The 13221-nt window shown below is 37.6% G+C and overlaps 2 protein-coding genes and 1 long non-coding RNA gene across 4 annotated transcripts; 2 read left to right on the top strand and 1 right to left on the bottom strand.

Annotated features, from left to right (window-relative positions):
- The first annotated feature begins 477 nt into the window (after positions 1-477).
- Positions 478-1457, top strand: LOC116719654 (uncharacterized). The gene is made up of 2 exons (XR_004339237.1): positions 478-781; positions 947-1457. It is a non-coding gene; the product is annotated as an uncharacterized LOC116719654 (long non-coding RNA).
- Positions 1252-10272, bottom strand: dnaja1 (DnaJ heat shock protein family (Hsp40) member A1). Its single transcript, XM_032562217.1, has 9 exons — positions 10165-10272; positions 8524-8675; positions 8233-8425; positions 6919-7023; positions 5471-5698; positions 5265-5379; positions 4930-5045; positions 3058-3158; positions 1252-1836 (listed from the first exon to the last, which is right to left on the bottom strand). The coding sequence occupies exons 2-9, from the start codon at positions 8653-8655 to the stop codon at positions 1603-1605; spliced, it is 1224 nt and encodes a 407-aa protein (XP_032418108.1). The 5' UTR covers positions 8656-8675; positions 10165-10272; the 3' UTR covers positions 1252-1602.
- A 1-nt stretch (position 10273) lies between these two features.
- Positions 10274-13085, top strand: aptx (aprataxin). Of its 2 annotated transcripts, XM_032562220.1 has the most exons (7): positions 10274-10486; positions 11124-11170; positions 11287-11565; positions 11685-11744; positions 11835-12061; positions 12439-12542; positions 12650-13085. In XM_032562220.1, exons 1-7 carry the CDS (start codon positions 10357-10359, stop codon positions 12802-12804), a joined length of 1002 nt encoding a protein of 333 aa, XP_032418111.1. In that variant the 5' UTR covers positions 10274-10356; the 3' UTR covers positions 12805-13085. The 2 variants fall into 2 exon arrangements, with proteins under 2 accessions (XP_032418111.1, XP_032418112.1); XM_032562221.1 differs by lacking the exon at positions 11124-11170 and having other exon boundaries at positions 11404-11565.
- Positions 13086-13221: the final 136 nt, after the last annotated feature.

Genomic DNA, 13221 nt, shown 5'->3' with positions numbered 1-13221 from the left:
CTACAGCATGACTAAAGTTTCCCAGATATCATCGCAGATCAGACCCCAAAATGATATTTATTAACAAAACATGATCACAAACATTCTTGGTCCAAACATCGATTAAGTTAAATTAAAACTCGAGTTAACTTATCTCAGTTTTACCTTCTCAGACTTTCAGAAACAGACCTGCTGTCAGAAGCAGATCTCTTGAAGGTGCCCGAACAGAACGGTCATACAATATTCAGGGAAAAGATCATCACTTAAACTACCTGCATAATCAAGTTACTTCAAGTTGAGTTATGATAAGGCGTTGAAACAGACACACACACTTCAAACTCCCCCATCTTAAATCCCTCCCTGGATCTGACCGGGTTGCACAAGAATAAGACACAATCAACTTCGATACCAACATCAAAACATCAAAATATGCAACGTTCTACTTTGACTTTTCATCTCAGTTCCACATGTGAATGCAATATTTTCTTCTGATTTCAAAACCATGCAATTACAGAGAGGATTCTGGCACTGGTTAATCTTTCTTTGACAATGTAGGTACAACAGGCACTTTATACCCATGGGTTTTTTTTTGTTTTGTTTTTTTTTTACAACTGTTGTAACAAATATTACCAGCATGAACATAAATTAACATTACCAATTTATCTTCAAATTGTCCAGAAAACAGTTGCTTTCAAGGAACTGGAAGGTTTTAAACATCTGCAAATTGTTTTCTTTCGTAAAATAATTTCACATAGAAAACAGTCCGATATCCAACCCAAGACAGTAATTGAGCCCAGAAGAGGTAAGATCCATCCATCCATCTTCTTCCGCTTATCCAGGGTCGGGTCGCGGGGGTAGCAGCTTCAGAAGGGAGGCCCAGACTTCCCTCTCCCCGGCCACTTCTTCTAGCTCTTCCGGGGGAATCCCGAGGCGTACTACTACATGGACGAGGACGACTACGCCAGAGGTAAAATACTAAAATTAAATATTAGTTTGAAATATCTACAATTTAGTGGCTTGAACCTAAAACAGTACTGCTCCCTTTCTTCAAACTCACATCTTCCAGTCATATTTTTAAGATTGTTTAGAAATGTTTTAAAATAGCCCTTTAAAGGGTAAACCAGCAAAAAAAAAAAAAAGTATCAAGTATCAACATAAATCTGCCTTGTCCTCCATCTGAACTGTGGGTCCTCAAAAACAATTAACAGAGTCATTAACGAGCTGTTCACGACCACAGATTAAGCAACACCACAATAAAAAAAAAAAAAAACATTTTAAAATGAATGTTGGCATCGGTTTTAGTGTAAATGCAAGTAGAGTTTTTCTTTTCTTTTAAAGACACTGTGATATCAGCCCTCATGTTTAACCACAGTGCTACAGAAAAAAAGAAGAAGAAAGAATTGAAATATGGTCCCATAAGGAATGAGCAGTCCAACACCGAGTCCAAAACCAATTGGGTGAAAAAAAAAAAAAAAAAGTGTGAGCCAGGACTCTTAAGACTGAGCTAGAGGGGAATTTCAAACTAAGACAGAGTTACCGGATGAAAAGGTGCACAAACTTTCAACAAGGTGCATTGCATCAGAAATGGGGGATTTTGGAAAAGGCAGAGTCTCAAGCTGGGGTTTAAGACGCGTGGCACTGAACGCCCCCGGTGCTGGCGTAGTCGTCCTCGTCCATGTAGTAGTACTGATGTCTGTGTCTTCTTCTGCTCTCCAAGTCACAGTCCTCCAGGTCAGCGTAGATGTAGAGGTCCTCGTCCATGCTGTCCGTCTGCTCTGTGTCTATCTTTCCGGGGAGATAACGCTCGAGCTCCTTCAGCTTGTGCTTGGGGAGGAAATTGGCTGGTGGGAACACCACCTAGTGGACATGAGCAGAGCACTGACTCAGGGAGGCTGTTTACACACACTTTCTGTAATTGTTGTTTTGAGAACCTTCAAAAAACAAAAACAAAACATTTTTCCCTGCTATATTGCAATTATGCTCTACTTTGCTCCCGTCGGTCACATAAAATCCTGTACGACTCAAACAGGAATTACTGTAGATATTTCCTCAGATGTGTCATTTTCACATGAATAAAATCCTAATTTATTCTTGACCAGTCTATAGTGAAAAGATGCAATGATTATGCAAACAGGGTAGTTCAAAACAGGGATATTATTAACTACTGCAACTGTTTTTCTGTGCTCAAGATCTTAGTATTGATTTACTTCACAAGTTGAGCCTCTCCTACCTTAGCAGCGATGGTAATGCTAACTAAAGCTAGCATGACATAATCTGTAGGCCTGTCAGAATAACTAATGTTAAAAGTTATTGTGATAAATGGTAACATTATTTTGAGATCATTTTTAAATAATGTAATAGCAATAGCATAATGCTAGTATTCTCTCTAAAAGAGAAATAAACTTTAATTTCAAACAAACATTTAATGCTGGAACTGGAAGAAAAATTAAATATCCAAAATACATAAAACAATTTAAACAACAAATAAAGTGATACTGAAGTCTCTGTCAAAAACAACATTTTTATTCAAGAAAAGTGGCTAGTTGACACCAAAGCACCAGACTTAAGCCTTGCCTCATCCAGTCTTTGGTAGAAAGAGACAAACAAGAAAAACAAAACAAACAAATGGAACATTTCTATGCGAATGAAAATGACGAAGGTTGTTTTAATTTACTAGGATATTAATTGATATATTGCTTTTTGTAACAGCAATAACCGCAAACAGTTGTTAAAAATATTGCCGAGGCTTAAACATTGTGATCTGTCCCAGTTTGGTGAAGCCAATGAGTTTCTAATCCTACAGGGAGAATGAACACGTGAAGCTCTGTCCAAAGATTTTAAACAAGAACAACTAAAATAACATATTTACCTGATTATATGAACATAACACATATAACTAATGATTGTGGGGAATGACTAACCATTACTGTTAATATCTAACTAATATCTATGTTAGTTAGATATTAAGCCCTTTTTTACTGCCTGATGCTCTGGAAGAGCTGTGTCAGTCTGCTGTCAAGGAGCAGGAAGGATTAGTCTGCTTTTATTGAAGTGAAAATAAAATCCTACAGCTCTTACCGAAAAGTGAATAATAAGACGTCCCTTCTCAAAAGGTCTGCGATACATAGGCATCCCCTCGTTGAGGACACACTTGGTGTCTCCAGGCCTGATTAGTTCCCCTGTAGTTGGAAACAGAAGGAGATTGGCTATAGCAAACTTGACAGGATGTTCCATCAAGAGTCTTTAATAAAATTCAGAAACAATGAATAAGTTTCTGCTGCTCTACTACAGAAGATCAGGGCCTCATGAACAAAGCGTGCGTGCGCACAAAAAATGTGCGGCGCCATATTTTACGCACAAGTTGGCATGTGTAAAAATGAACTTTGGGTCAAAGTGTGCGTAAATATACGCACACTTTCGCTGGCATGAAAATGTGCGGCAGCCACACAAACTTTTTCTATGGACAATATCAAACTACGAAGTGTCAAAACTCACCTAAATAAACTGAATTCTGACTACATTCGGTGTTATTTAGACCAAGAAGCATCAAACCCGACATTTTTCATGATTTTAATATTTTATTGTTTAAACGTAAATGATGAAACTGAACCGCATTTATCCTCAGACAACAACATAACACGCACACAAAATAAAGAAAATAAAAATAAAAGGATGTGAAAACCTCACTCCAATGTAAATAGTACTTTCCTCAGTTTTTGTCTCATAAAGATGTAACGCTTCGGTCCGTGCGCCGAAGCGCATGAAATACATCTATGGGGTAATTTCATTCTCACTAAAAAAAGAAAACAGGGTTGGATCAGCAGATTAACTCCAACCTGCTGATTAAAAATAATCAACAGGTTTGACTATTTTTAAGGTGATCAAGGTGTGTATGCAATCACACGTATATAAGTAGCTGCGCAAAGGTGAGCCGCGTAATTGAGGAGCTCTTTGGCTCTGATGGAGAACATGGAGAATGGAAGGATTCAGAGGGAGAGTTTGTTCAGAGATCATATTGATCTGCTGAGAAATGTTGATGATGGTCTATGAGCGTCTAGATTGCTCAGCCTGATCAAGATCTTGATCCTTGATCAAGATCCTGGATCTCTGAGCAAAACTTAAAGAAGGAGCCGTGCGGTACCGGTACCGGTCCGGCTGCAGTCATCCTTCAGTCGAGCCAGAGCCATGCCCGCTTTGTGAATGCGCCTTATGGACATACAGCATCTTTATTCTGTAAATGTACAACACATGCACATGATTCTACTATTTAGAATAAACGTCCACATTCCCCACTCAAAGGACTCTCTGACACGCTCTGTCTTTAAATCCCGGCTGAACGCGCTACTGTTCAAACAGGCATTTGCACGATCTTAATTTGGATTTTTTTTCCTTTAAAATCTATTTTTATTTTTGTGAGGTGACATTATGTGCCCAGAAAGTACCTTTTAAATAAGATATATAATTATTATTATTATCATAAATAATAAACTGCTTCAAACAAGGACGTTGCCATGGTTATTGCTTAACGTGGTAGCAGACTTCCGGGTATTTATACTAATTTACATATGTATTTATGGAGGCGACAGAGCGGACCAGCAGCTGCGCTCTATTTGCCGCAAATTAGGATTTATAAAGGAAAGGTGCGCGGCCACGTGCGTGCGCACGGCTTTATGCATCCGATTTTTTTTGTGCGCTGCACTTTTCTAATTTTTTCCGTACGCCACGTTTTAGTGTGAAAACTGCACACACTTAATGCATGAGGCCCCAGGTGATTCACAGTTATTTCCATGTAAATCCAGTCCAGTCTTGAATACTTTACAAACTCCCACAGGTTGATCAACTTAAACCCTTTAGAAACAACTAAATAAATTGCATTTTCAATTATTAAACCAGATCGTCATATGCGATCCGAGAAATCCAGGTTGCTGTGTGTTTGATGGGTACATTTACCTGGATGAGACGTAACGAGGAGAGTCCTGCTGTCCAGTGTTTGAACCGGCCTCTTAAAACCACACAAAGCCTCAACCAGCTGCAACTCCATCGACATGAGCAGGTCTTCTCCTCTCCTGAGGACAGAAACAACTTTAGCAACTAAGGTCATTTCATTTTGATGTTTCTGAGCAGACAACACATTAAAAGACAAAATAACATGTTACTATTCCTGTCTTGACTTATGTAGTTTTCAAATTTTGTATACATATTGTTGTAACGCCTTATAATGTAAACCTTCCTAAACTAACCTACAATGTCCAGAAAAACATGTCTTTTCCTATTTTGTTTTGTACCTGGTGAAAAGTGCATGTTCCTGCTGGTCGAGGACGATTATGATATCACCTGGTTCCAGCCCTGGCTCCTGGTCCCCTTCACCATGAAAAACTATTTTCTGCCCATCTTTCATTCCTGTGGAAAAACATCAGCTCACAAGTTCAACCGTCGGTCTCAGCAACTTTACAGCACTTTTTGGTTTTTAAACAGACTCATTAAGTCACACCTTTGTCAACGTGAACCTCCAGAATCTTTTTCTGTCGCATGATCTTGCGTCCTGCGCATGTTTTGCAGCGGTCCTTCTGGCTGACTCTCTGTCCTTGTCCCTGACAGTTGTGGCACACAGTGGAAACCTGCTGCACCATACCTGGGAGCAACTGATGCATGCGTACCTGCACACCCGTGCCATGGCAGGACATGCACATCTGTGCAGCTCCTTTACGACTTCCACGACCTGCCATGGAGGAAAAGGACAAATAAAAAATTAAAAAAATCATCAGGACTGTGGAAAAATAAGCACATTCTTGACATGGGATAGGAGTGGCATTTAAATAATCATGTATTTAAATGGATTTTGTGGGAATTTATGTGATGTACCAACATATATTAGCACATAAGTGTGAAGTAGAATTGAATCGTTTTCAACATTTTATTACAAGCAGCTCAGGAATTAAAAACAAGCAAGAAAAACATTTTGTCACCGGCTTAAAAGGTTGTTGCCATACTAATTGAATTCAACATTTTGAACCTGTTCCAACAAAGAACCTTTTAAATAATTACTTGGTTGACATGTGAGTCAGTTAACAGTTAACTTCCATCATTCCAGAAGCACACAGGCCACCGAGGAGCTGGAGGAAGCCTCAACCTTTTCCTCAGATAACGACTCCTTTGTGTGTTTTAATGATTCGCCTGCTGAAAACATCCCTGCTTTTTGATGTTTTCACAGATTCTCTGCCAAAGGTAAACCTTAGAGACATGGTAGAAACTAAAGGTCATTCTGCATCAGAGTGATGACACAACTGTAGATGAAATATGGCTATTAACCTCAAACGCACACAATATTTCATGAGCTTGTGAGTTATAGCAGACGGAGAATCTGAAAAGGGCAGTTTGTGAAGGCGACTGTGTGAATGCTGATCCGCCGCAGCATCAGAAAAAGGCTTTCAGCACCACATCTAGCTTTTATATAAAACTTGAGCTACTAAGGATTTTCTTTTTGTTATTAAACATCGCTACCTAAATGTTATTTGCTCTGCTGGGTAAGTTATGCTCATGACATCCACTAAGAATTATGAAATGATTTCTGGTGACAACACAATGTTTGTCTTATGAGATTGGGAAAAATGTTTAAGCATTAAATCACTATTTTTGACCCAAGAAAAAATAAAAAAATCTAACTTCTAATTCCTAACTTCTTTAATCTTCATAAAATAGTACTTTTAACATTATAGAAGAAAGGTGTTTTATCTTGATTGAGAGATTTGGAGTCTTACCGTAAAAAATGTTAAGTTCATGCCACATGTGGAATAGTGGATTAGTTTTTGTCAATAATAATGACTGCTTTAGTTTTTGACAGTAAACAAACACCATCATTCAATGAGTAAAACAAACTACTTTGTGTGTAATAAGAATATTTTTGCAAACCTCAGGACTTAAAACTATAGAAGTGTTTACCTTCACATCTCTCACAGATGCAGTTCTTCTGTACAGAAAGTTTTCTTGTTGCTCCGTTGTAAAGATCTTCCAAGGTCACAGTGATTTGATGAACTATATTCTTTCCTGTGGTGAAATAAAACACATCACTGTAAAACATTTCACAGGCTTTGGGTATAAGATTCACAACAATTATGCACCTTAATATCTACATAAAAAGGCTTAATTTTGGGCAATAACTTGGAAAATATTTTAGACAATTTAGATACATCATCTAAAGATCTGTCACCAACCTTTGATTACTATCTGTTATTTATTGTATGCAAAATCCACTTTGTTCTTCAATTTTCGAGGGTCAGTTCACTAGACTGATATGTTGTAAGAAAACCCATCAAAATTCTTACATGATTCTGTTGAGAGAGGATTCACAAAATATTTTATAGTGATGGTGTGTTGTTTACTATTACCAGGGTCTCTACGCATCTTTATTATTCTAAACTTTCCAGACTCAAATTTACAGCGTTCTCGATCAATTTTCAGCCCATTTTAATTGTATAAGTACGAACATTTAGTACAAATATACAGAAGCTATTTCAACAGTGGTTTGGTTTTATGCATATAAAATGCAACCACCAAGAAAAACTCAATGCATAAGTAAGTGGAAGGGAAAAAAAGAGAGCAAGGAACAACCTTTCCTCATGTTTTTTCTAATTTATCTTCCAAGATTCAGCCAACATCATGTTTTCTACCAAACATCTATGTGTGAATGAATCCACTATTGCTTCCCAGTATAGTGAAAACTGATGACTTGCATAGCACCATCTTATTTTCATGACAATATATCTTGAGAGGGGCAATACAATGCCAGATGGAACACTTTCAGAAAATATAGCTCCTGTTTCTCAACATGAAAAAGCAGCACATTCAAACATCTGACAGGTTCATCACTCGTCTTTCTTAATGTTCAGAAGGAAGAAAATATGACAGGTTTGGGAATTACTAAAAGTTAAAAATAAATACAAGAAACTTTTTGAAGGCAACAGTGGCACTAACCTTCCTGCTCTGTCCTCTAGTGGCAAATGTTATGAACTACATTACATAAGAATCCTATTGTTTGCCCAATTCTGCATACCATTGTACATATCAGCACCAACCACCTTTATCTGGCAGATAAATTAACTTTTTTTATTTGTACTGTTCATTATTATACAATATTCGACATTATTTTCCTTTCTCTTAATAGAAATTCTGATGTATATTATTTAGAAATACTACGCAGCATTCACTTCATGTCTTCAGGAGCCACTGTGAGTTTTTCCAAACATTTGCTCTCACCTTTTCGTTCTCTGTGCATTCGACTACCTCCACCAAAAAATAGGTCAAAGATATCCATGGGTGATGTGAAACCACCGCCACCACTGCCGCCGCCTGTTCCTCCTTCTTTTATAGCCTTTTCACCTCCACGGTCATACACCTCTCTCTTCTTGGCATCTGACAGAACCTCGTATGCCTGCGAGATCTGTTTGAACTTCAGGGGAAAAAAAATTACAAAAAAAAAAAAAAAAACAAGATTAAAAAACCGCCACAGCTGCTGTGGTTATTGATAACAACATCAAGGGGACAAACCTTTTCCCCTTCAGTAGGGTTTTTGTCAGGGTGATACTTCAAGGCTAATTTGCGATAGGCTTTTTTAAGTTCATCTGGAGTTGCATTGGGTTTCACACCAAGTGTGTCATAAAAGCCTGTTTCTTTCACCATCGTTGCCTCTTTCAGATGATCTTAAGAAACGGAAAAAGAGAAAAAAAAAAACCCATAAGTGTCAAGAATCATATCTTGAAGTACCCAATGAAATTAACTTAGTCTGTTAGTGCATAGCAACATCAAAGCAAAAATTTTAAGAGAATTTCAAAAGACAATTTTGGTAAAAATTAAATTCTCGTAGTTTAAATTGAGTGTTTCTCTTCAGAACCTAACAAATTCAACTCTTCCAGCTCAGACAAAATACCCACATACAACAGGCAGTCCAGTACACACAGCACCATCTCCTGTTCCAAGTGTTTTAAACGCTAGTAAACTCCACAGGGAGTGAAACAATGTGGGGCTTTTTTGGACACAACTTGCTATGAACATTTGAACTCTTGTCAGAAACTTCAACTGTTGTGTGAAATAACCAAGTTTAAGCCTTTAAACACATGCTTTCCCCCTTCTATTCCAGTAGCTAAATCTCATGAGTACAGTTACACTGACACAAAACTGTTACCCCCAACAATCTGCTTAACATTTCAGGGAAGCATTGTTTTGTTTACATTTTTAAATTGATGACATGAACCATCATATTATATGAACTAATAATTAATAAGTATTGGTTATTTCAAAGCCATACCTAAATGACAACATACTGAAGAAAAGCAACTTGTTTTACCTGGCAGAATTTTCTCTGCCACTTTAACTGGGGAAGAAAAAAAATATCGTACTTCATGGTAAGGAATGTGAAAGCTTGGGCTAAATAAAAGGACAGTTATTCTGCACCTAAAAATCAACCCATTCATGTAAGTTTGTAGAAAAATCATGTAACAGTACATAAGAAAGTTAGAAATGAAGCCTTTTTTGGTAATGTTTCAGGGAATTTTAGCCTTAAAATGCTGCAACTTAACGTTTGCATACTTGAAGTCCTCCTTAGTTTTTTTTTTCTTTTACAACACAACGCAAATAATTTCCACAACAAATTGATTTCCTCTTTGTATTTTGGCAAGCGTTTGTTTATGACAAGATTTATTCATGAATGATTTGGTAGTTATTGGTCGTCGTATTCATAAATCAACAAACGTTACACGTTTCGCGTTAAGCGAATTATAAAATGTGCCAAACTGGTCTCTAGTCGTTAGGTTGAATCTGGGTGCCAATTAAGGCTTAAGTTTCGATTCATAATAACAACATTGGTGAAACTAGTTTTGAGTATTTCCTAGATATAATATAGCTGGGGTTGGGTTTTTTTTTAGAAGAAAGATTCCTGGGCAATTACAAGTGTTTTTCTACGATTGTATATGATTTAATGTGCCTGAGTATTAACCTTCCACACAATCGCAGGTTAAACCGCTGGTTGGATCGACACATAAACTGAAACTGATGAGGCCCTTCGTAGCTAATTTAGCTACTTGACCAGGTCAAATCTAAACTGCTAGCTAGTATGCCCATCTGGCCTTTGACCAAGCTAAGCACAGCTGACAGTGACAGAAATAAAACGTGTGATAATAACTGTTTTCCAACCTTAAATGAAGACAACAAGCGGCAGCCTCACAGAAAGCCTTTCTTCCAGAATCTTCTGACCCGCGTGCCAAGCGAAAACACACCAGCCCAGTTCACGTTATAATCTCGCGAGACGTTAGCCCAGTCATCACCAAGCGGGGACTGCAACGTATATCTTGCTAATGGTAAAAAAAGATTTTAAAAAATGATAAAATGCCTATTTGCTGGCTTGTCAGTGAAGAAGGTACCCATAAACCAATCCCGTTACCTCATTTACGTGCGGTTGTTGTTGGGCGAGGCCCAGAAACGACAATTAAAGACAAGAAATGCTCTCGGCAGCAAGGTACCCAACATCAGTTTGCATGCTAGCATCAATGTGCTATATTGCTTAGAATGCTACTTACTCGATAAACATGTTGGTGCAAAAGTAGTAACAATCACTGCCAGGTATTTGGGTCAGTAATAAAATCCTATAACAGCATAGTGGGCAACAGGTAAAGTAGGAAATGGTGGGGTGGTAAATATTTTAAGAAAATGTTTTTTTCTTTATTTATGTTTATTGGCTCTCATGCATTTCACCTGTTAAGGTGGAAAGACTTGTCTTTTTAGGGAGGAGTGTGACTGTTTTAGGGATTGTGTTTCTGTATTTATAGTTTGGTTCTATCAGGGGTCATAATCTCTAATAACTTTAAACAGCTTTTTGCTGGAGTTGGAGTCACATAACCATATTTCATTAAAGTGGACGGAATTGGGTTAGACATAATCTCCCAACAATTACCCACCGTCAAGGTGGGTTTTAAATGTTCTATAGAAAATGGCTCCTTTGTATATCTTTCAAGTCAAGTATAAAATGTACAAAATGTGAATGGGGAAAATGTCCAGCACCTATATTATGTTTTGTGAAGGTATAGTGATAATAATGTAGAGACACATTCTCTAATTGAGCTTTACCTAAATGACCGCTATCCCTTCCTTCCCAGTTGAACTGAAAGCTGAGTGCAACAAAGGTTATGTCAAAGTTAAACAGGTAAGACTGCAAAATTTTGATTCATCACGTTTGCTGAAACATTTTTTGGATTAAAATTCCTTTACTGCTTATGAACTAATTCTTACTTTCACAATTTTGTTTTTTCTTTTTTAAAGCTGGGCTTAAACCCCACCTCAGTAGACCGTGTGGTGGTGGGGAAAGGCAGTGAGGTCAGAATAAAACCTGGACAGACGCTCCATGTTGTTAATCAGCTTTACCCGTACACTATACAGTTCAAAGAAGATCTCTCTGGGCACCACAGCAGCATCAAAAGTCCAAGAGAGCAAACATCGGAGAACAGTGATGGCCAGAAAAATGTTCAGACTCTAAAAGCTCCTAAGCAGAACACAAATGGCTCTCCATCAGTACGTCATGCAGAAAACACAAAAACAAATGTGAGAAAAAATATGTCCTTGTGCTTAAGATGTTGCTTTTATTATTTTGATTGTGTTGCAGTCTGTTGAACATCTAACAAGATAAAATGTTAAAAATTTTGATTCCTCATCTGTTGTAGGAAAATGTCGGACATTGGAGCCAAGGTCTGAAAACTTCAATGCAAGATCCTCAGATGCAGGTCGGTACCTTAAAAAATGGTGTAAAACCTCTGTCATGCTTTCCCACAGCCTAATTTGTACCATGAAGTGAAACTTTCTCTGCTTTTCAGGTTTACAAGGATGATAAGGTTGTTGTGATTACAGACAAATACCCCAAAGCTCGCTACCACTGGTTAGTCCTTCCATGGCAGTCGATTCCCAGCCTGAAGGCTTTGCGTGGAGAGCACTGTGATCTTCTGAAACACATGCAGCAGGTTGCTGACCGCATGATCCAGCAGTGCCCAGATTCCAGCACACTTCGGTTCCGGTCAGGTTACCACGCTATCCCAAGTATGAGGTAAGCAAAGGCTGTGTTATTACGGTACTCCTGTTACCTAGCAATGTGACTGCTGTTAGTAAAAACCTGAACAGCTAATGACTGTTTTTTTCAGTCATTAGCTGTTTATTTACATGATATTGGCTTCATATTTTTAGATAAACTTGTAAAGTCTACTGGAATACACACATGTCTCTCGGCCTTTACAAACAGTGTTCTGTTTCTACACTTCAATTTTTGAAATCTTGAAATGTCTTTTTAGTTTATTATATCAGGAAAATATACATTTCATGTTGGTCATAAACTTCACCAACATGTTCTTGTTCACAAAAGATATTTATGTTAATGCCTGATCTGATTGAACAGATAAAGAAATACTTATTTACTTTCTTTTACAGTCACATCCACCTCCATGTGATCAGCCAGGACTTTGACTCTCCTTGCTTGAAGAACAAGAAGCACTGGAACTCTTTTACAACGGAGTATTTCATTGATTCTGATGGTGGGAATACATTTATGTCTGTTACTATTTTCTGCATATTTCACTGTGTTTAATAGCTTAACTACAGTATTTGAAAGAATGCATAATCTATTTTTCCCCCCCAACAGATGTTATTCAGATGCTTGAGACATGTGGAAAAGTCACTGTTAAAGAAGGTTCCAGTGAATTGTTGAAACTACCTCTCCGCTGCCATGTGTGCCACAAAGAGTTTCCTACAATACCTTCTCTGAAGGAACACTTGAAATCTCACTTTCCCAGATAATTATGTGACCTTAACAGAGAAGTAAACACATGTTTAATGGTGTTTAGTGTATTTTTCTAAAATGTTGTTTTGCGTTAAGCGTTGTAATTATGCAAGTTGAAAACTTGTCACTTGTTTTGTACAGTTTTGAAAATGTACAAAAAAATATGCTTGTCTAGAGTGCATTGGTCAGTCCTAAGTCAAATGTTGATCCACTCTAACTTTATTTTTGTTTGTACACTTCATTTTCAGATAGGTTTAGTTCTTCATTCTGATGCAATAAACGTTTTCTAGAGACTTTATACACTTTTCTTCAACTCCTGTATTATGTTCTGAAAGAAAACAGTTTTATGCCATCCTTAAGGAAGAAGTTCTGGCCGTTTGAAATGCTTTAGGTCTATAGTTAACTTGCTGTTTTTCACAGTGAAAATCTAAAAA

This window comes from Xiphophorus hellerii, chromosome 5 (assembly GCF_003331165.1).
Source record: "Xiphophorus hellerii strain 12219 chromosome 5, Xiphophorus_hellerii-4.1, whole genome shotgun sequence".
NCBI classification, from domain to species: Eukaryota; Metazoa; Chordata; class Actinopteri; order Cyprinodontiformes; family Poeciliidae; genus Xiphophorus; species Xiphophorus hellerii.
The sequence above is the reverse complement of the archived record's forward strand: the minus strand, read 5'-3'. Positions and strand labels throughout refer to the sequence as shown.

Excerpts from the sequence above, each read along its gene's own strand:
- dnaja1 (XM_032562217.1), bottom strand. The coding sequence starts at position 8,655 with ATGGTGAAAGAAACAGGCTTTTATGACACACTTGGTGTGAAACCCAAT. Across the intron at positions 5,699-6,918 it reads CATCTGTGAGAGATGTGAAG|GTCGTGGAAGTCGTAAAGGA; the intron begins GTAAACACTTCT and ends CCTCCATGGCAG. Across the intron at positions 5,046-5,264 it reads GAACATGCACTTTTCACCAG|GAGAGGAGAAGACCTGCTCA; the intron begins GTACAAAACAAA and ends TTCTGTCCTCAG.
- aptx (XM_032562220.1), top strand. The coding sequence starts at position 10,357 with ATGCCTATTTGCTGGCTTGTCAGTGAAGAAGGTACCCATAAACCAATC. Across the intron at positions 11,171-11,286 it reads GTTATGTCAAAGTTAAACAG|CTGGGCTTAAACCCCACCTC; the intron begins GTAAGACTGCAA and ends TCTTTTTTAAAG. Across the intron at positions 12,543-12,649 it reads GTATTTCATTGATTCTGATG|ATGTTATTCAGATGCTTGAG; the intron begins GTGGGAATACAT and ends CCCCCCCAACAG.